The following is a 23,328-nucleotide window of genomic DNA, read 5'->3' as shown; positions in this document are numbered from 1 at the left end:
AGGCTGCCAAACAGTGGTTGAAAGAACATCTGTGTTACAGTTTATGGTTTCAAATTGAAACAGTGGTTTCTTCAACCATGAAAATTCTGCCATTGCTGAAAATCTTCATAGTGGCATCATCAGACATGTAAACAAAGGCCAGGTATACAGCCACAGTGGGACTTGTGTTCCTCTAATATGTATTGTCAACATCAGTCATATCAAATGCTTTGCTTTTACAGCCAACTTACTTTCATTCAACAGCAACAGAAAAGGCTAGATGACTATGAAGGACTTCTGACCAGTTAGTTTCCTTAAGTATTTTTGCTAAATTATTGTGGAATAGCACGAACTATTAAGGCAGCAAATGAGCTTGTCCAATTGGCTGCCATTCTAAGAGTCGATATTCTTGGAAAATGCATCTGGCAAATTGGCAAATGCCCTGACCACGATTAAACTAAACGACAGCTTTGGCTTGTGGAGTTCCACTCAAGGATTAGCACCTTCTAACTTCACAGATGCCTACACCCTCCAGGGTAAATTAAACATTTCTAGCAAGTGATTTAGTATGAACTAGTATCCATCTTGCAGCTTTATAGAGTTCTTTAGCTTGAGGAGCCAGAAAATGAAAGGGAATTCATAATTACTTCTTCCCATGTAGGAATAAGCTGCTCCTTAGACACAGGATGCTTCTTAAATTGGCTATAATATTTTAGATATATACTGGAGAAATGTCTCTCTCTTTTTTAAATACGGTGTTGACTATTAACTCCATAAGAAAATAATTCCTTTCAGCCCTTCTCTCTGCCTAAACATTTGTACAAAGCAACACATTTGAATCACCCTATCGCACTTATATCTCACCCTTCCTCCAAGGAGCATAGAGCAACATACATGGGGTTATTTGATTTTATCCTCTCAACCATCCTGTGGGTATGTTAGATTATGAAACAGAAGCTGGCCCAGGATCACAACTGAGGTGTGTGTGTGTGTGTGTGTGTGTGTGTGTGTGTGTGTGTGTGTTTCTTTCTCAAGTCCTTATGAAAGACTGTGACTTCCAAGCTACCCTGCCTTTTTTTAATTCCCCAGGCCCGGACACTTCCCGCTCCCCACCGCCACTCAGCAATCTCCTAGTCTGCAGATCCATTTCTATAGCATGAGTGCTGAATTAACCAGTGAGAGAAAAATTCAACCACCTATGGTGATGACACCTGGCACAAAGAGCTTACTTTATCTCTTGGCCTAAAACCAAACTCCCATGGCCTATCCTCCATCTTGTTTTCTGCCAAAATTATGCACCGCATACAGCGGCAAAGATAGCAAGACTTTCTTTTGTTTTAAGAATTTACCCCTCACAGTTCTGTGATATGGCAGCATATAACAGGAAAGGTCAAAATGTCAGGAACAACCAGGACTGTAACAGAACAGGAAATCTTATATAAGGTCTTCTGTTTGGGGTGGGACTTTGCCTGAGTAAGGCTCTTCATTAATTGGGTGTATTTTGACTTTATTCTGCCAGCTTCTAGCTCTGGCCCTCTGGGTGTAGACCCTGGCAGTTGTTCATGGCCCAGCCCTGATGCAGTACCTGAATGGACACCGACTCGATGGCACACTTTACCTTCAGCATACCATCCACCACCTCTGTAGGCAGTATCACTTGTTGATGCTGCAGCATTTGGACAGATGGAAGCACCTGTGTGAGCTGTGTTGGGATCCCTAGGAACCAAATATTTTCCCAGATATTTGTGTAGGAGAAAAACCCATGTTCAAATTACTTTTAAAAAATATATCAAATTAAAATTTGTTTTTCTTTTCTATATTCTATTCCTTTCAACAGTTGTACCTAAGGGGAATGGCCCATGTCCAGTTTAACAGCTAATTTGATTTATTTTCATTGCTGTGAAAGTATAGATAACAAGAAATGTAAGGAGTCCAAATCTTTGCAAGATCCAGTCTTTTGTTTGAGTTGGCTGAGTTGCAATGTTTACAAGAACCCAGCAACTGCTTGTCACAGCACTGAGCTCATGCAGCTTAAACTCCATGAGAACTGAATGTTTCCCTTGCCTGCTACTAGGCCCGTATGTGTTCAGAAAATTCTGATTTTGATTTGATCTGATCAGAATTTGAAAATATCAGATTCTGATTCAATGGGCTCTGGTGATATCAGATTCCAAATCTGGATTTAAATTAGGATTTGGATTTCCCCCCATAGTGGTTAATGGGGAAATCATAAAAAATTACCAGTGCTAATAAGAGCCTTGAAACTTGCCACATGTGCAGAAGGGAGTTAGCTCCCCATCCCAGTGAATTTGAAGAGAACTTGCCAATTCCTTGATATTGGGTGAATTTTTATAATTTTTGTTTAAAATGGCTTAAAATTGTCAGATCTGGCTTGTTTCAAGCCAGAATTTTATGAAAACTTCTGAAACTAAAGACCCTTTTTTGACTCTAATTTCACCAGCATGTGGTGGAAACTGCCCTTTGTTTCCATGAAAATGGTAACATCATGACCCTTCCCTCTGGCTTAAATTTCCGGAATGGATGGGTTATAAAATCTGACACACATGAAGTCCACACGGGCAGGACTATGTGTAATTTTTTTCAATGCTATGGGTCAAGCCCCTGCTTTTTGGAATTTTTTTTTGGGGGGGGGGATTCAAAATGCCTAAAAATGGTGAAATCTGACTTCTTTCAAACCAGAACTTGACAAAATGTTCTGGATCTTAAGCCCCTCCTTGGACTATCATTCCACCCCCATGTGGAGGGAAAAGGACATTCCTTTGATTTTCTACTACTACTAGTAGTAGTAGTAGTGCTACTGCTACTACAACGGTGCCAAATATTTATATACTGCTCTTGAACAAACTTCTCAAAGTGGTTGACATTGAAAAATTAATAATACATAAATAAGATGGTCACCTGTCTCCCAAAGGACTCACAGTCTAAAAAGAAACATAAGGTAGACACCAGGAACAGCAACTGGAGGATTTTAATTTTATTTCTTACCCATTACAGGAACAGGCAGACCTTTTAAAAGGGATTAAAAGGACTTCACACCTTTAAATCCCTTAATGGCTAGAAAGGAAAGTGAAAAATTCTTTCTATCTACAAAACCAGAACCATTCACAGTACTTTCACTTTTACTGACTGTGTGCTTTTGCAGTGGGGAAAAATCCTATTACAGTTTGCTAATTCCAAAATTCTGAAGTATTTCTGAAATTAATTTAGATAGTTTTGATTTAATTCTGACTTCAGCAATCCAATCTTCAAAAAAAAAAAATCAGATCTGGATTATACCAATTTTTACCTATTTGGGGCCATTTTGGATAAACTCCAAATTTGCACAGTCCACCTGCTACACCACTCAAGTGCCTGAATATTCTGACTCTGTTCTCAGATCAGTGTCCTGATAAACTATTATTGGAATAAGGTGGTATAAACATCAAGAAAAGTAAGGTGCTGCTGAACATGAAAAGGTGAAGTAAATCTGGACACTTCCTAGATGTTCAGGCCATTTGTGCCTTGGACTTATTTCTAGAAGCAATGTTTTTATAACTACCAGGAATGAAACCTACTCAGAGGGGTAATTTTGCCCTTCAGTACCCTAGCAACCAAACCTGTCTTCCTCCTTGCTTGATCCGTTGCCACTACAGCCACTGTTCTTATAGGTGGCAAGTGCTGTAGGCACTGGGTTACACCAATAGAGAGTTAGTCAACTAAGTTAAAGGTTAAAGAGAATGTATTATTCCCCAAAATGTAATCCTTTTAATACAGAAATTAACTATTTACAGGATTTCCTGATGTTATCTGTTTTTGGTTTTACTTGTTCCTCAGTCTCTGATAACATGGGCCTTCACAAACATGTTGTTCTTTAGTGCTGTGGATTAAATCTTATATTTTCTTTTAACCCTTTCAGCATGACTTTACAATGGTTCTGGCACTGACTGGTGAAGCTTAGAAGCTATTCTGATGGTGGAAATAAGAGTTCACACTTTTCATTTCTATTCTGTCCTTCCACTAGCTCTTTTCTTAACTCCAGCTGGTCATTCCTTCTTCTGCCTTATCCTTTTGATTTTAACCAACTACAGCATTTTCCTTGTCAGTCCTTCAGTATTTTGTTTCTAACTTCTCAGTTACTACTACCATCACTTTTGGTTCCCAACTTGAACTAGCCCCACAAACTTCTTCCATCAATCTAATACAGCTACACTGCCTAATGACTATAATAGGGGCTTATCAGACCTTTGTGAGAGCACACTAGGAAATTATTCTCACAATCTGTGAGACGAGCTTCTGTTGGATCTGAGGAGAGAGTGGGCTAAGACCACTCTCCCTGCAGATGATCCTGCCTAGACCCCTGGGCGGTTGGATCTGCCGCCCACACAACTGCTGGCTCCATCACAGAGCCGGCAGGGTTGGAGGGTATCGGGGGCCAACTGGCCCCCAGAAATTTTGAGATGCCCCGTGCAAGTGCGCGGGGCATCCTGGAGAGACCCCCAAGGCTGGGAGGCTGCTTGCACTTGCTCCGTTAACCTCATTTAAGGGGAGGGTGTTTTAGGGGGGCTAGCTGCATTGGGAGCACCGGACTTGCCTGCAAACCCGGTGGTTCCCACGATCAATGGAAAGCGGGCTAAGCTCCCTTAACCCATTTTCCATTGGTTGTGGAAACAGGCTCTTGGTTTATGTGTTAGCATGAAAGCAGCAAAGACTATAACCAGCTAATGGATGAACCTTTTAGGTATACTATAAATTGGGTATAACACTATAATGTGTTACTGGTGACAGTAACGCATGCACTAAAGAACGAATTCCACCAAGAATGTGCAGGACATAGATATGTAATAGCAGTACATGTCTATAGGAAGGATGCTGATAGTTTGACTGGAGCTCTGTCTACTTTGAAATAGGACACATTAGTTCCATGACTAATTAGGCTATGAGTGGATGAATATTACTTCCTTCCCACCACTCATGTGCCTAACATATGACAGAGGCAAGACCTCTCCCCACAAAGCTTAGAAAGGCAATGAACCAGAAATGAGGCAGGAAGGCCAAAACATGTGCAGTGCAGCACTCCTTGTGTTTCTGTCGTGCCATATTGCTGGCTTCCTTCCTGCCCACTCCCACCCCCAGAATCCTTTCCCTTTGGTCAGGATTTTTTCCCAGTCAACTGCCTAATTTCTTCCAGCTTCCCTTCTCCACATGATATTCTAAACTGTATTCTGCTATGTCACTGTTTCCCCATATTGTCATAGATTGCTGGGAGCTGTTTTCCTGTGAGTATGGATGTGAACATGAACACTTACCTCAAATATATGCATTTGTTGTGCTCGGATTTTATTTTAATCTCTGACCACTGAACAAATGACAGGTGACATTGGTATATCTTGGTGCTCAACCTTTACCACCCACGCACGACTGACTGATTCTCAGCTGGTATGTAAATTAATGCAGTTTTGCACCCCCAAGGAACAATATGCCACCTCCTCAGATCTTGGTAATCACACTGCCCTTGGTAATGAGCAATAGCTCCTTAGCATCCCAGTTCGTGTCCTGTTGTAACTAATTGGTTCCTCATTTTGCGGATTGCCTCCCTTCAGACAGTTGTCATCTTTGATTTATTTACAGTGTTTACCATTATCCTAATGATGTTTATGGCAGGAGGCCATAAATATCCCACTTCAAGTTTCTAGGGTAGCAATGGTCAGAAGCTGTACTGTAGGTAGTAATGTTATGCATGGGGGAAGCTCCAAATTCTTTGTTGATGCTGCTCAGATCCAACAAGACTATTCTGTGTGTGTGCGTGTGTGTGTGTTTACCACTGGATCAAACTCTGTTGGAAATGATTGGTCAAATAATATGGTGCATATCGGGAATAGTAGTATAGATCTAAGGAACTCTAGCTGTTGAAATTCAGTGTCTACACTCTGCAGTTTTCTGCTTTACTGTTGTGAGTCAGCACCAATGCTTTCCTACAAAACACACACACACAAAATATATATCCTGCTGGTTGCTTGCTGACATTCCATTCACTGTAGGTGGCAGATCTGCCTCCAATTCTCTCCTAGTAGTATCCGGTGGTTGCTGCATTAGGCAGCAGATTCAGATATAGAGTGGCTCCTGCATGAGGCAAGTTTAGGCAATGGCCTCAATCAGCAACTACACTATGAGGTAGCAAGTGTGGGCACCCCATTCCAACCCCCTGCATGCATCACCCCACGTGTCAGCTGCCCCCCTCCCTGTATGTTCCCCCCTCCCATGCCTTCTGGCCTCACCTCTGATGTGGATGCTGGCAGTGGCGCACCTAGGTCCAAACTCAGCCCCCCACCACCGTGAGGCCCCTCTTAATTTTTTAAAAAATCTCCCGCTGCTTCCCCATCATGCTGAAATTTGCAATTTCCACCACCATTGGCGTGGCTGGGAGTGAAGCGAGCAGGTCTCTCCCATTGCGGCGGCGGGTGCAAGAGCTGGTGGGCCTGCCTGTCCATTCACGTCTTCCTATTTCTCTGTGGTTCTAGACAGCCAGAGGCAGGTTTCTGTTTTATGTTCCCTTTTAATTAAGGGGGAATGGGTTAAACAAGAGTTCAGAGTATAGTTTGTTCTCCTGAGAGAATTGAGAGTTCCCTTTTCTCCTGGCATGGGGCAAAGAAGTACTACAGTCATGCTTCTAAACTGGAGATTATTAATCCATCTTGTTTGCAACTAACACAATCCAGAGCTCTAAGCAACAAGGCAGGGTTACTGAAGTCATTAGAAGAAGGCATGCATGGATGGACAGGTCCACCAGCTGCTGCACCCACTGCCACCACCACGGGGGAGGCCTGCTTGGCTCACCCTCCCACCCCCCGACACGAAATAGCACAAATTGCAGATAAATTGCAAATAGCGTGGTGGGTCAGTGGCGGGGCTCTGGGGAGGCCCCCCAGAACATTTGGAGGGCCCCCCAAGATAGGAGGCCATGGACCAGATCCTCAAGGTCAGTGGCTAAGAGTACCGGTCCTTCCTCCTTCACCCGTGCCACTCCACTTCCTGTTCACTGGGTTAGCTTCACTTTCTGGGCACTTTGCAGCCACTGCTTGATGTTGTAGGTTAGTGGCGGCAGCAGCAAGGATGAAGCTTGCATGCAGTGGCAGCCTATTCTTGCCACCACTGCTGTGCTAGTTCCAGCACCTCAGTAGGGCTCTCTCTCTCCCCGCACCTTCCATAAACATACTTTTCTGCCCTGCTCCATTTCAGGAGCAGAAAAGTTTGTTGGTGGAAGCGGGCAGGTGACTCCCTTTCCCTTCAAGCAATGCAAGGCAAGAAGCCAGTGCTGAAACCATTGTTTGATCTGCTTCCTTCACGAAGTCTTTCAGCAAGTGGCTGTTCTGTTTTTCATCTATCAGCTTGAGAGATTGTTTTGTTGTTCTAATTGAAAAGAAAACCTCACTTTAGTATAGCTGTAAATATGTGGGTCTTCAAGGCCCCATTTGTATCCCCCTCCAGATTCCACATAGGGCAAGTGCTATGATTCTTTGGCCCCATTTACATGCCTCGTCAATAGTGCTTTGGAAACAACACGTGCAGTTACTGGATGCAGCTGACATTGGTCTTGTCCATTTTGGCAGACAATACAAATACACCAACTAGACCTTTGTTATATCATGTACTTTCCTAAGCAGTTTTTTCTGTCAACTTACAACCTAGCTTCTCTCAGCAAAAGATGCGTCTCAAGGCAATGTGATTTATTTTTCGTTCAGAAGTATTTAGCTTAGTTATTATATATGACATAGTAATAATGTCATTGTCTGAATCACATTTATCCAAATAAACTACAGGGCTGTTCCTTATATGAACACTATATTAAAAGCATATTAATAATCTGGAGATTTGGATAGCTGCACTTCCTGAATCTAAGGTTTCAGAGCAGAAGGTTCCAAGTTCCCTCCCTGGAAGCATCTCCAAGATAGGGCTGAGAGAGATTCCTGCGTGCAACCTTGGAGAAGCTGCTGCCAGCCTGTGTAGACAATACTGAGCTAGATGGAACTACGGTCTGACTCAGTATATGGCAGCTTCCTATGTTCTATGTTCCTTTTAATCAACTAAATATATATGTGTGTCCTTTAAGACTTAGTCCATGTATTTTCAAATCTAGATCTCCCTACTCCATGTAGATAAATTCAGTTGGAAAGGACCTTTTCAGTTGTTGCTCCTCAACTCTTGAAAGCCCTCTCAGAAGAGCTTTAACATGCTACCTCTCTAGGGTTTGAAAGAATCATCTAAGTCTCATCTGTTTAGAGAGGCTTTTTAGTGTTTATTTCCTGTTTGTATCTAGTGGTAGTAGTAGTAGTAGTAGAATGTTTGTTGCGGTCACAGACCAGATTAACAAACAATAAAAATTAATAGCATTAATATTAACTATTAATATTAACAATCAATAGCTATTAATTGTTGTTGCTTATTAATCTGGTCTGTGACCGCAATAAACATACTACAACTATCTAGTGGGTTTTAAAACTTTTTGTGCATCTGATACAAATGTTAATTTGGTCTATTTTTTAATTATATTAATTTCTATTGTTTGATCTATTTTATTTTTTTGTCAGCCACCCCAAGCAGTAGTGTACTAGAGAGGTGGGATACAAATACTTAATAAAAAATAAAATAAAATGTGCTCTGCTAGCACTAGCCCTAGCCCCACTGAAGACAATGGGGCTTGTATGACTGTATAGGCTGAATCATGGTCAAAGGTAGGATCCTGCCATGGCTTAATGAACAAGCCAAAGAAAAGAAAGTTGAATTCAATGAAACTGAAATGCACACGTAACTCACTGATTACAGGTGTTTTTGGACCTATACTCTATGCTGCCTTATTGTTCAGGGTCAGTGAGCAAGGCTGTTTAATTGGACTGGAACAAAAGATTATCATTTTCTTGGAAATCACATCTGCCACTGAGTATTGATTTTTGTCTTTCAGTTTGACCTGATTTTGCAAAGTGAACAAAATAAACTCTTTCTCCTGTTTTGGGAGGGAAGAGAAAGGCATCAAAGTAATCAGAGGTGGATATTTTTTTGCCTGTGGCCTGCTGAGATTTTCTGTACTTGTGACAAGGAGGCTGTATGAGGTCGTTGAAAGTAAGGGCAGGCTAGCCATACCACAGCTTGTTGTGATCATAACCTGCAGTTCAGTAAAAAGCGGGAAGCAAGAGGAGGGAAGAATGACTGAAGGGTAACCATTGTCAGAGTTCCAGTTGCGACCTGGATGATGGCTATGCTTATACATAGATGGCCCAGCGATGTTTCCACTGCCAGTTGGAGGGCTTTTTCAGAGCCTGTCTTTTGTGTCCAGGCCAAAAGATTTGTAGGATGGTGGGCTGAGAATGGAAGGAGAGAGCTGTGATAATTATAGGCATGGAACAGCTGCTCAAAATGTCCCACAGGCAAACATTTGAGCTACATAGTCATCTGTGTGTCAGCCTCTTGCTGATTACATTTTGTTTCCTGCTCTTTAGCTCTGTTTCATCTCCCATGCACAAATCACATTGTAATTAGTTAACACTGTATGTTCTAATAAGAAGCCATTTAACATGCTTGAAGGCATTAAGCTGTTTACAAAGACATATACTTATCGCCACCTTTAGCACATTGACATTTCCAGTAGATTTTCACCTGCTTAATTGGTCCTTGATTTGTGATTGAAGGATGACCAAATTGTGATTCAGCATGTTCAATTCACTGTTCAAAAATGTTTTAAAGATTTTGATCAATCTCAATCCAGAAATATGCCAAAGTCTTCCGAAGACCAATTCAACATACTAACAGCAACCTGGTGTGTTAAACCAATAAATGTTTCTTTAGTACCTGAAGGGTGGTTGGGAGTTCACCTTGACACTGCAAGAACATGAGGGAGTGGTTGCCAGACAACATTCTGTTGCCACCAAATTCAAAATGTGATTTTAAAAAATGATTTGGGGTTTGTTTACATGGTTAAGGTTCTTGTTTGAAATTGCAGAAGAGTAGGGATGGTTTATTTCAATAATGAATGTGTACGGTTGGTCATCATTTTGAAAGAACCACTTTTGATATTTTTTTCTTTTTGTCCTTCATAGTTAAGTATACTAAAGCTTCCTCTTTCTGTACCATACCACAGCCACAATGGTTTCAAAAATAAACATCTTCTAAGCCCCTTCATTTTATCCAGGTTTAAAAAGTATATTGACATGGCTGACAAGCTGTATGAACCAATGCTGTTGTTTTCAACCTCCTGGTGTGGCTGTACCCATGAAAGGCTGCTCCGGTGGTGTTAAGGAGGCACACACCTAAAACAGTGTGTGGACATCATGGTTTCAAATGGAAATAGTGCAATTCAACTACCTGCACACTGTCAGGTCATTGTGTAACTTTCCCACTTGTGCAACACAACTGGGGCTTCATAGCAGTCCCAAAGGGTCAGATATACTGGTGTTGGATTGTGCAGCATGTTGACCTTTGATTTCAGCTGCCATAATTGCTTGTGATTGTTAGAAGGAAAGTTAAAATAGTTTCAGGTGAATCACAAACTCAAACCTGCCAAGTATTCCAATTTGGAAGAGAAGCGCTCACTGTTAAGACTCATCTCCATCCTGTTTTGAAAAGTAGAATGATTATTATGATAATATTGCTATTTTCGCTAATCTTGTCTTCACTGTGTGGTATACTTAGCAAATTTATTGTCAAAAAACAAAAAAAAGTCTACTTTCCTGCAAGGAGTGGAGCTTATTTGACTGTTGATAAGGATCAATCAATTTGGGGTCCCTTGATAGCTCAGATCTAAAGTCTTACAAGTAGACAGTTTAACTTGGCAAGTTTTTTTAATGTATTCTCTGCCAGCATAATAAGCAGGAGTTGCTTAGAGTAGAATTTACAGAGTAGCAGAAAGTTTTTGTATTCTTCAGCCTTAGATCTGAAATGGTGGGGTTTTTTTTAGCAGAAATTATAGGAACTAGCTGGGCCAGACACAGAACATCTGCACCTCTAGTTCACCCACCCACTGCCACCCCTGCCGTTTTCTTCCCCGCCTGCTCACCAGCTGTCTCCATTTTCTTTCCCGCCCACCCCCGCCACTGTTTTATTCCCCGCCTGCCCCTGCCACTGTTTGGAAAGGGAGAGAGTGACATGCCAAGGCGGAACTTCTGACCTGCTTCAGCACCTGTAACTGTGGGGCATTTTTGTATGAATAGGGCTCCTGGTCATATAGAACCTTTGGGTATGGAGGCACCATACCTCTGACTATGAGATACTGGGGAAAAATTGATTGACCATCACCTTCACACCCTCTTGCTCCCATGGCTGGAGTGGAAATATTAGTCTGTGAATTAAAGCTTTTGTTGGTTATTAAAGCTATCGTCCTAAATTCAATGTTTCCAAATTTCATTTTCAAACTTTAAAATGAATGAATCACTGTAACTATATTTTGACAGAATGAAAATGCTAGTTCTTAGAATAAGACTTCAGGCCTCACTAAAGCAAATCCACAGTTGCATGTGGACATTTTGTGTATGTGGTCTTTGGATTTAATATGCCAAAAGTGCTTTAAGATGCTAAAGGTGATTTAAAGCAGTGGTTCCAGACCTTGGGGCCTCCAGATATTGCTGAACGATAACTCCCATCATCCCCAGCTACAAATTGTAGTTGGGAATGATGGGAGTTGTATTTCAGCTACATCTGGATGCCCCCAGGCTGGAAACTGGTGATTTAAAGTAATACATAACCCGGGTAAACCAAAATACTTGGAGTTAAGGCATACAGATTTCAGTTGGATTAAATGTATGTGAATCCAAGCAATCTGATTAAACAGCCCATATTCATCTACATTCTTTAAATAAGCCAATGCCTGATTAACAGGATAGTTATTCCAGAAGGTAATGCATAACAATCCCTGCTTACACAAATAAGGTATCACAGCCATAGAAATGTACGGTTTAGGGTCACTTATAGGCCATGACAGGCCAATTCAAACGTTCAGGAAACTTCTCCAATCAAAGCACCATGACTGTCCACAGAGGCAAAGATGCACCTAGGTAATTTTAGCCTGGCCCGAAAGGCCTTTGGAGCACCCACCCCCCCAGTATTTTTAACATGTGGGTTCTTGATGGTACAAGCAGCAACTGAACTAACTCACAAGAATATAAGAATATAAAACAGGTATATGTATGCAAATATGCAGCAGCAGAAACATTTCAACATACAACTTAACATATTCCCATCCCACGTATTTCTTACCCCACTCCCCTCTCTGTCTCTAAAGCAGAGGTCAAGCTCTGTGCCCAGCGTAGATCACAGTCTTGCTTGGCCACCTGGCACAGCAACTTGCCCTTCTTTTTCACCTACTAGTGGGTGAGAAGCTTCCTCTCTCTCTTTCTCTGCAGAAAGATGCAGAGAGAGAGAGAGAGAGAGAGAGAGAGAGAGAGAGAGAGCTTCTCACCCACTAGTAGGTGAAAAAGAAGGGCAAGTTGCTTGCACTTTTTCCTGGGTAACATCTGAGGCATCCCTAAATAACCTACATGAAGTCACTCAATTATACTTCAATGGAAACACCTTTTTATTTCCATTCCATTCTTTAGATGGCTATTATACATTGGATGAACCAATCTCGCCAAAGAAGTTCAAGAATGTTCCTGAAATTGATTCTAAAAGCAGTTGCTCTTCTGTGTCTTCTGAGTGGGCCTTGGTAAGAATTATCCCAGAGGAAGAGATGACGGAACACAATCTTCTAGCTGTTCGGGTTATGGTAACCAGTGATGGAAGCAGGTATTTTGGGATACTTGTATTTTGATAGTTGATGCCAGCCTGTTTCTTAGAAGGAAGGAGACAAGACGTCTGCAATGCCTGGATTTTCCTTCCATTAAAATGAACAGGAGATAGCGTGGAGGAAGGAAGATAATGAACCAGGAACATTAATTCTTAGAGCTGATTTGAGCCTTTTGTCAGCAAATGATTCATTTGCAGGAAATCTTTACACCCCACACAAAAGTCTAAGTCAGTTGAGAGAGGGGTTAACCGGTCTAGAATCAGCTATGTGTCATATAAAAATTGCAGCATTTAAATCAGAACTTCTAGCATTTTCTGGAAGAAACACATGTTGAATGTTGTGAAGGTCACTTTGATAACTGGTAGCTGTACAGGAGCTCAGTCCTCCTTTGCACTGGGTTATTTTACCTTTACCTCCCCAGCTCAATTTATGGCAGCTGTATGATATAAGGGAGCAAACTGAGTGGTACATGACATGCTTAGCAGGCAGAAGGCACCAGTTCAAATCCCTGGCATCTCCCCTTAAAGGATCTCAGGTAACAGAGAAAGCTCTCTCTGAGACCTGGGAGAGCCACTACCAGTCAGAGTCCATAGTACCACTGGGCTAGATGGACCATTGGCCTGCCTTGGCAGGAAGCAGCTTCATATGTTCCTAACCATACATAAACCATGTCATACATCAAAGAGGAAGAAAAAGCAAACTTGTTATGATGAAGACATTTTGTATAGATTAAAATGGGCTTAGTGTGATGGGGGTGATAGAAGTTTCCAATCACACACAAACTCTCTCTCTCACTCTCTCAAACCACTGTTATTCCTTGTCAAATTTTGTCATTTTTAACCCATTCCCAAAATTAAATGCGACACAGCTTATGAATGGCCCCTGAAAACAAGTGATGCTTGCGCACACAGGAACGTCATCAAATTCCATACTCATTTGCTCTTCACATTACGATCTAATACAGAAGCAGGGTAAAAACCAGACAAGCTTCGCTTTTCTGGTTCGTGACCTGAGATAGGAAGGGGCCAAAGAAGAGCTGATGTGAAATACCTGACACACCTTATTGTATCTTCAGCATACTAGCACAGAGGGAAGGTGAAGGTATACGAATTCTGATGCTGAAACCCTAGTGGTCTAAAATTTTAAGCTTAGCATAAAAAATAAGTCATAAACCAGATTTTGTTGCAAAGTTCAGACAGTCTGAGGGCCCAAGAGGAACTGAAGTAGGCTAGTGCTTTTTCAATCAATGTTGTTAAGCTGTTGGTAATATTTAAATTGCAAGCAACCATTATTCACACTGGATTAATGTTTATAAACCAAAAGAAGTGCAGCTGTGAAATATTATTCACCTCTCTTGTACCACTTGCTGTCCATTCTTAGTTTTGATGGCAGGTTTCTCTCTCTTGCTTTTTAGCTCAGAACTAGAACCTGACTTTTATGGTGATCCATCCATTTCTGAGTTTAACAATAGGCTATCACCACTACCTGATCTAAGGAACTACACTCTGCCTTCACGAAAGCCTCTGCCATTGAACACAAATTTGATGAAGAAAGGAGATTCCTGTGAAAAGTCTAAAGCTGCAAATGGTAAATTAATTTAAGCGTCAAGTGTTGTCTGTTTTGGTTTTACTGAAAGGTTTCAAAACATTTCACTGTATTCACACTCCAACAAGGCTTGAATGAATGATGAACTACTTTATTGAGGTCTATGACTAGAAGAAAAGAAAAAAGGAAAGGAAAGCATCCATTATATCTGGCTAGTATTTATTTTGAAGATCAATCACAAGATTCACAATTAACAGATCTAATCTTACAAGCAACTACACAGAATTTAGCCACTTTAAAATTAGTGTCAGGATTCATGCTAGAAAATAAATAGGTGGGTGGCATAAAATAACTCTGAATGCGCAGGGAAAGGCAATAAAAGCAGAATTATAAAGGAATTTCTTATTGACTGATAAAATATACAGTTAAGAAAAACATGTTCAGTTGACTCAACTGCACCAGAATCACAAGGACAAATGCTTCCATCATATGGAATATCCAGAAACTTCCCAGATACCACTGCAGAAGGCATAGCATTCCAGTGAGCTAAGGAAAAAGCACTGAGATGCCTCGGGACTAGGGATGTACAATTCAATTCACGGATTCTCCCGTGAATTGAATCACACCTTAAATGAAGGGGCTGATTAGAGGTTGATGCAAATCCGCCCCAATTTGGTGCAAATCGATTCACATGATTCGAGTGGCAATTTTGGCAGGCTTTCCCCCCTTGCTGATTTGGTTTTCTCACATTGGCTTCCGATTGGCTTGAGATCTCCTTGCTTCTTGGTTGGCTTGATGTCATTCAGATAAAGTGTTGGCATGGGCAACTGTTCCTCCATTGGCTGGGGTGTGTTAGCGGGGAACACTTTTGGAGAGAATTTCAAAATGTATTCAAGGGAACTGGGAGGCAGAGAGAGAGAGAGAGAGAGAGAGAGAGATCTTATGAAGAAGAGGATACATCAGGACAGGAGAAAGAGAGGTTTGCTTTTGTAGTTTTTTTTATTCTCGGTATTCTCAGCACTGAGTATATACAAGCACCTAATGGTGCAGCGGGGAAATGACTTGACTAGCAAGCCAGAGGTTGCCAGTTCGAACCCCCACTGGTATGTTTCCCAGACTATGGGAAACACCTATGGGAATCACCTTTCCCAGACTATGGGAAACACCTATATTGGGCAGCAGCGATACAGGAAGATGCTGAAAGGCATCATCTCATACTGCGCAGGAGATGGCAATGGTAAACTCCTCCTGTATTCTACCAAATACAACCACAGGGCTCTGTGGTTGCCTGGAGTCGACACTGACTCGATGGCACACTTTACTTTTACTGAGTATATATTGTGCTACTATTGCTGCTATAATTGTTTTGCTGGATCCCAGATTAACAAAGGGGGGACAAAAAAGGAGGGAATTCAAAAATGTATTCAAAGAGACTGGGAGGCAGAGAAAATCCTTCCATCAGGAAAGGATGAAGGAATAGTTGGTTTTGTGGTTCCTTTTCTTTTTTCAGCACTGAGTATAATGCTGTGCTATTGGTTGCTGCTCTAACTATCTGGTTTACTGTATCTCAAATTGACAAAGGCAGAACTTGGGTGCCTTCCTTCCTTCCTTGAGTTGTAGTTTGGTCTGTTTGAGATGGCGTTGTGGCAAGAAATAGACAGTGGCAGCTCAGCTCGCTCTCTCCCTCCGTGTGTGTGTGTGTGTGTGAGAGAGAGAGAGAGAGAGAGAGAGAGAGGGAGGGAGGGAGGGAGGGAGGGAGAGATTTCTTGGTAACTGCTGTGATGAGCTTCATGTCTAGCCTTGAGAATAATTTGTGCTTCACTTTGGTCTGCTCTGCAATCTACATTGCAAGGTGTATTCACTGAGTCAAAATGTGGCTGAAGACAATTGCTGTCGTTGAGCCCATGCCTATGCTTGCTGGCTGCTAAGGGTGCTGCTGTGTTGTGACAACTGTTGCAATGCTGAATTGAGGAGTCATAATTGTGGGTGAGAGAGCAACTTGTGACAATGGTGTTAGTGCAGTGCAGGCCCTGTTGCTGGCAGTGGATTCTGGGTCAGTGATTATTTTTGGCCATCTTCGGACTGTGTATTTGGCAAAATGTGTTTTTCTGTGTTGAGAAAGATTGTGTGTTTCTGTTCTGCAGTGTTTTTCAAGACAGGGTTACATAATTTGTGCATTTCTGCTTGTCTCAGTCATAGGGAACAGTCGAGAACTTGAAACACCCCATTGTTCCCCATGGGTACATCCTAGGGACACCAAAGTGGGTTGGGTGATATGGCATGATGGGTGCTACCTACTACCCAACCCACAAAAATTTTTAATTGTGGGCAATTTTTTAATTGTTCTTAAACCTAACCCCCCCCCCTAGGATTTGGGGGGAAAGTTAAAAAAAAATGCCTGTTTGCCTGTTTCTTTTGTGGGTTGGGTGGTAGGTAGTACCCATCATGCCTACCACCCAACCCACTTTGGTTCATGAATCATTTGATTCATGCCCAACCCATCCTGCCCTACCACCCAACCCTAGGCCATATCCATAGGGAATAGTGGCGTTATAAGTCAAATATCTCAAATTTTGTGCAAATTTTCAATTTGATTCGTCAAACCAGCTGGTGAGACAAATCAATTCAAATTTTTGTGATTCAATTAGAGGTTGAATCAAATCACAAAAAACTATTCAGGCACACCTCTACTGGGGACTCCCAATTCACAGAGATAATTTGCTGGTTTAAGATAAATATTAATTCTTTCCAGGATAAGATTTTTTGTGACTAAACAAATATCCTTTTGATGCTCCATATTGCAAATCATCTACTTAATTCAAAAGTTACTGGTGTCCAGGCAACAATGATATGACTTTGTTAACAAACATTGCTCATGAACCCTGGGACTCCATTCCACTTTTTTTTCAAATCCCCCTTAGCAGTCAGTTGTTTGGCTCAAGATTGTGCTTGCCCCATTGTGATATCATGGTAGGTAAACCTCTGGTAGCCAGAGGGCTATGACTCATCTGTCTTCCCAGAGTCACTGTGTAAACAGAGAACACCAGCCACTTCCTGTAAAATGACGCTCTCAATCTGTGGGCAGCACACTAGTATTCAATGAATGAAGGAACTTAAGACGCTCATATTGCGGACACTAAAATGCAGTTCATACCTTCTGTTTCAGAAACAATATCTAATATAAGGCTGAGTTCACAGTGGCAATTCTTTGTTACAGTGGTTAACAGCAAAATACATTATTGTCACCATGTTGCATGATTCATGCATTGTATCCTGTTGACAGTATATCAACACTTTGCACTTTTCTGAGCTGTAGGAGGTTCCAGAGTAGCACTATTCAAGTGCTATCCTGTTCTGGGGATGTCTGCTACATCATGGGGTCAGAGTCACAGGAGACTTTGTAGGCAGGTAGTTTGTCTCCAAGTTAGGTAGGGAGATGAGCAGGAGATCAGGACCCTGGATAGAGTCCAGAGCAGGGTTCAAGACTGAGACAGATCACTGCAGGGCTGTATGCAGGACATCTACCACAAGCATACTAGAGGTTGTTTCAGTGAGTGCCTGCATCTGACTTTAAGTAGGTCTGCCTGCTGGTTGCTGGCTTTGGTTCCAGCACCTGCCTTTGTGGTGAAATCTGTCAGGCTTAGAGGACAATTGTCTGGTTTTGTAGGTGTTAGTTCTGACAGCATCGGTGTGTGTGTGTGTGAGTCTACTGTAATGAGATTCCCTTGGATCAGAGGATAAGGGCACAGGTTATAGCACTTAGCACTTACATTTATATACCGCTTTATAGCCGGAGCTCTCTAAGCGGTTTACAATGATTTAGCATATTGCCCCCAACATTCTGGGTACTCATTTTACCGACCTCGGAAGGATGGAAGGCTGAGTCAACCTTGAGCCCCTGGTCAGGATCGAACTTGTAACCTTCTGGTTACAGGGCAGCAGTTTTACCACTGTGCCACCAGGGGCTCTTCTTATCTTCTGGCTGTGGTGAGGGGACTAGGTTTGAAACCCTGGGGGTCCACAAGTAGCCAGTGCGGCTTCCTCACTGGACTCATCCCCACTGTCAACCTCATCCCTGGCCAAGGAAGCCTGGGTTGTATGTTTGTTTCCTTTGGATGAGAGAGCACTGGATATTTATGGGATTTTAGTAACATTTGCATTATTTACAAGTTCCGCATAAATGGGAGGAAACCAGAATGTGCACACCTACCAAGCAGCAGATCCGTTTCCTCCCATCAGATCCCCAGGCCCTGCCCCTTGCAAGGTGCTTCCAGCTCACCGCTCAGTTTCCCATACAAAACATTCAGAACAAGTACCAACTATTAAATTTCTCTAAAGAAGCATAATTTCAGTATGCTAGACTAATTAACAGCTTATTAAAGATTCCTTAGACTTCAGCCATAACAATACATAACCAGACACTTTGTATTTGAGAAACAGGCTTAGGAGTTAAAAGAAATATGTCATATTTGCATATTCCAGATATGTAAAATATTCTTTAAAAATTTCAAGAGAGTGCAAAACCTGGACAAGGGGGGAACTGAAGAATCAGCTCAGTGGGAGATTGTAAAGTAGGTGTGTGTGTCAAACCGGAAAGCAGGTAAGCTGAAACAATGTCTTTCTGTTCTACCACTTTGAGTTTGAAGGTTAAAAAATTGTATATACATTGAATAAATAAAGAACCCAAATTAGTGAAAACTGATGCATTTATCAACATGTATTAAGTCAGATGAAGTTATTCTCATAAAAGGTCATAAATATTAAGAGGGGGAATGGTTTGGGTGGATGGGGTTGTTTTGCAAATCCAGGATGGAGGAGTTGTGCAGTTCTCTCCAAAGAGGTGTTGTGAATGTGAAGACACTGTGATTATCTTACCAATTATCTGAGCTTCTAGAATATCAAGTAGAAAACAAATAATGAAGAGACACATTAGCCAGTTGAAGTCACAACAACAATGATTTGTTGTTATATGCATAAGCAGGTGTGAACCTCAGGCTTTCACATTCCCTCTTCCGCTTCCTTCCGCCTTCATGTGCTATTAGGGCAGGAGTGGCCAACCTGAGACTCTCTAGCTGTTGTTGGACTACAACTCCCATCACCCCAATGGCAATTGCAGGTGGGGATGATGGGAGCTGTAGTCCAACAAGAGCTGGAGAATCTAGGGTTGGCCACTCCATGCATTAGACCTTGTTTATAGTTTGTAACAAATGGCAGTTTCCTGTTTTGCCAAAATATCACACAAGTGAACAAACCTGGATATGAAACCAAGATCTGAGAGTACTCTAGAGGAAGAGAGAGTGACGAACGTCATTATGGAGCACACTTTAACATCTGTGAATATAACGGAACTTCACAATCGTACATGTGCTTGAATGTTCATATCTATAATGTAAAACATTAAACAAAATAATATTAACAAAATTCTGAATAGATCTCGCTTTCATCGTAATGGAACCTTGTTTTGTTTCAAAATGCCTGAATTTTTCCACTTGACCTGTCCTCACTCTGCCACCACAGGATTCGAGATACTATTACCTTTGAAGTGAAATTGTTCAGAGGAATGTCAGGTGGGGCTTAATTTGGTTTCCTGTTTTGACAGCACATTACAAGATAAATGGGCAGAACAAAAAACTGGATAAAATAGCAATATTTTAATCCAAATACCCCAGGCAAAGAATCTTGGATGCATTAAGTTGCTCTTGGAATAAAGATTGTCTTGTGAAGTTCAACAATGAACTGAAGTGGCACCCAGCTGAAGGACACCCACATGGGTAGCAATAGGTTTTCCCTTTCCCATGCTTTGTTCTGTTCAAACAATTGCCAAACTATCTTGGAAAGAAGTTTATGTTGCAAGTTTGATCCCAACAGCTTCACTATTGCTTATCTCAAAACTCTTTATTCTCATCTACAGCATCACATGGAATCTCATGTGCTCTCTCCCCACGTTTTTTTTGTTTTTTGTTTACTCACTCGCCCTGCTCATTGGCTTCATATCTGTGTCAAACCTGCACTCCCATACACTTCCATATTCTGTTTGTTGTTTGGTCTGAGCCATGTGACTAGCCCGCCTCCCCCCCCCCCCGGCAAGTTGGTGAGAATTATGTTTGTTGTGTTCTATTTATTCCCATGGGAATGCTCCTAGTGATAAATAACTTCTACCACAAAAGACAAATGGTACATTTTCTCTCTCTTTTATGTAAAAGCCCACATTCAAAAGAAACAGTAAGAGCTATATTAACAGCAGTGCACAAATAAGCGCTTGTGATGTAGGAGCCTGCACAAGTTAATAATGTAATGTGTGATCACAATTGGCATGTAGCTGAGAAATGCTGTTTCTATGGAAACACTAGTTGGTGAACGTTGCCCTCTAGTGGCTAACAGGCGCTTTAAATATTAATCTGCCCACACACAAACACACACACTCCGAAAGGCTCTTGAAGAGCCCTGTTGTAAATCCGTGTTGCAAAAGGTAAACTGTGAAACGTGCAACTGTGAACTCGGTTTATCATGAGGGCATTTTCACCATACTCAAAGTGCCCCTGAGCATTTTTAAAGGTGAGTGTATGTTCTCTAAGCAATACAACAAATGTTCCTGGTGTCGTGTTAAAATGGCCCAAAAGGCAGCTTTCAGTGGTCGAGCCTCTGCTTTGCATGGAGAAAGTCCCAGTTTCAATCCCTGGCAGCGCCTCTAGGTGCGAAAGACTCCTGCCTGAAATCCAGGAAAGCCACTGCAAGTCACTCACTCCTGAACTGCAGACCAAGGGTCTAACTTGGTACAAGCCAGCTTTTTATTATTCTGATGTGTTAACCGTTCTGTCATTCAGGGATTCTTTGACTAAGTATTTTCCGTGTGTTTTGCCTTGGAAGTAGGTTTGTCAGGCTTGGGTGTTGTGTTGCGCAAGAGATCAGGGGGTGGAGTCAAAAGAGTAAGCAAAAGGGGCATGCAGTTTATTTATATATTTATCCTATTTTTATACCGCCTGATATGTAAACCTTGGCCTTTTAGGGTCTTTAAATTGTTTTAAATTGTTTTAAATGGTTGCTCTGGTTTTCTAGGGTTTTTAGCTATTTGATTATTTAATTGGTTTTATTCTGTTTTTATAGTTTTGATTCTAATTATTAGCTTGGTTTAATTGGTTTTATTCTGTTGTAAACCACCCTGAGCCATTTTGGAAGGGCAGTATATAAATCAAATGAATGAATAATAAATCTCTAGGCAGTGTACAAAATTTGCAAATTTGCATATTCCTGCCGTGAAAGACTGGGGATCCTTATTTTTAAAGACTTGTCTTTTCTAGCTGACCATTTATCAAGTTTCTTGTTTCTTCTTTTACCCCCCACCCCCACTTTCTCTCTCTCCAGCTCTGCAGCGAGCCAATAGTCTTCGAGACTCTTCTACATTGAAAAAATACCAGAATTGGAAGAAAAAGATTCAGCCAAGTAAGATTTAGAATCTATAGTGTTTCCCAACTGTAATATACTAATCTTATTGCATTATTCACCAAATAACTATTTAATTCAAGTTCATAGCATAGGACTCAGCAACACTTTAAAATCTCCTGTTTCTGTTCAAGCTTTTCAGCTGTGGGGCTACATGTTTGGCAAAGAAATTGCAAATTTAGAACTTTAAGATTTTTTAAAAATAGCTTTAATTTTTTAAAGTAATACTTTGACAGCAAGGAAGCAGGATGGCGGTGGGGGGGGGCACATAAGCCTTTATTTGTTTCTGTGTTCCAAATCTACCTCTAAGCAGCTTTTTCTCTGTGTGGTTTCAAATGTGTGACAGGCAACATATAATTATGAAGTATAAACTAGTCTTTAGACTGTGCTGGGTAGAGGCAACATATGGATCTTCTAGAGGATGGCAGACAAGGGTTCAAAGAACCTGGGACACCAATGAAAAGGGCAGCTGGAGCCCCTGTTGTGTGTGACGTCATGTGCAAAGGGGGCATGGCCCAATCGCCAGCTCTCTTACTTTAAAAACAAAAGATTATATTTTCACTGCCACTAGCAGCAGTTATGAAAATAAATACTAGTTAAATGTTCCTGCCCATTTAACTTTCTCTTAAGGAGAACGTTGGAGAGGAAAGGGAAGTAAAAGGGTCAATCTGTGGACAGAGAGACCTTGAAGTGAAGTTAATTCGAAAGTTAACTCTGGGTCTGCTTGGACATTCCTAACATATGAACATAGGAAGCTGCCATATACTGAGTCAGAACATTGCTCTATCAGGCTCAGTATTGTCTTCACAGACTGGCAGCGGCCTCATAAGAACAGCCCTGCTGGATCAGGCCCAAGGCCCATCTAGTCCAGCATCCTGTTTCACACAGTGGCCCACCAGATGCTGCTAGAAGCCACAAGCAGGAGTTGAGGGCATGCCCTCTCTCCTGCCATTTCTCCCCTGCAACTGGTTCTCAGAGCCATCCTGCCTTTTGAGACAGGAGGTGGCCCACAGCCCTCTGACTAGTAGCCATTGATGGACCTCTCCTCCATGAAGTTATCCAAACCCCTCTTAAAGCCATCCAGGTTGTTGGCTGTCACTACATCCTTTGGCAGAGAGTTCCACAAGTGGATCACGCGTTGTATGAAAAAGTACTTCCGTTTGTTGGCCCTAGACCTCCTGGCAATCAATTTCATGGAGTGACTCCTGGTTCTAGTGTTATGTGAGAGGGAAAAGAATTTCTCTCTCTCCAAATTCTCCAAACCATGCATGATTTTGTAGACCTCTTATCAGGTCTCCCCGCAGTCATCTTTTTTCTAAGCTAAAAAGCCCCAGGTGTTGTAGTCTTGCCTCATAATAAAGGTGCTCTAGGCCCCTGATCATCTTGGTTGCCCTCTTCTGCACCTTTTCCAGTTCAACAATGTCTTTTTTAAGATGTGGTGACCAGAACTGTACACAGTACTCCAAGTGTGGCTGCACCATAGTTTTGTATAAGGGCATTATAATATTAGCCGTTTTATTTTCAATCCCCTTTCTAATGATCCCTAGCATGGAATTGACCTTTTTCACAGCTGCCGCACATTGAGTCGACACTTT

The 23,328-nt window shown here is 41.7% G+C and overlaps 1 protein-coding gene across 1 annotated transcript in view; it reads left to right on the top strand.

The window, feature by feature from the left end:
* Window positions 1-23,328, top strand: part of MICAL2 (microtubule associated monooxygenase, calponin and LIM domain containing 2) — a 255,246-nt gene that overhangs the window by 164,542 nt on the left and 67,376 nt on the right. Inside the window, exons 25-27 of the mRNA XM_053245068.1 lie at window positions 12,432-12,747; window positions 14,163-14,335; window positions 21,656-21,733. Coding sequence (XP_053101043.1) covers window positions 12,432-12,747; window positions 14,163-14,335; window positions 21,656-21,733 — 567 coding nt within the window. The remainder of the gene's footprint in view (window positions 1-12,431; window positions 12,748-14,162; window positions 14,336-21,655; window positions 21,734-23,328) is intronic.

Source organism: Hemicordylus capensis, chromosome 1 (genome assembly GCF_027244095.1).
Source record: "Hemicordylus capensis ecotype Gifberg chromosome 1, rHemCap1.1.pri, whole genome shotgun sequence".
Classification (NCBI taxonomy): domain Eukaryota; kingdom Metazoa; phylum Chordata; class Lepidosauria; order Squamata; family Cordylidae; genus Hemicordylus; species Hemicordylus capensis.
The sequence above is the reverse complement of the archived record's forward strand: the minus strand, read 5'-3'. Positions and strand labels throughout refer to the sequence as shown.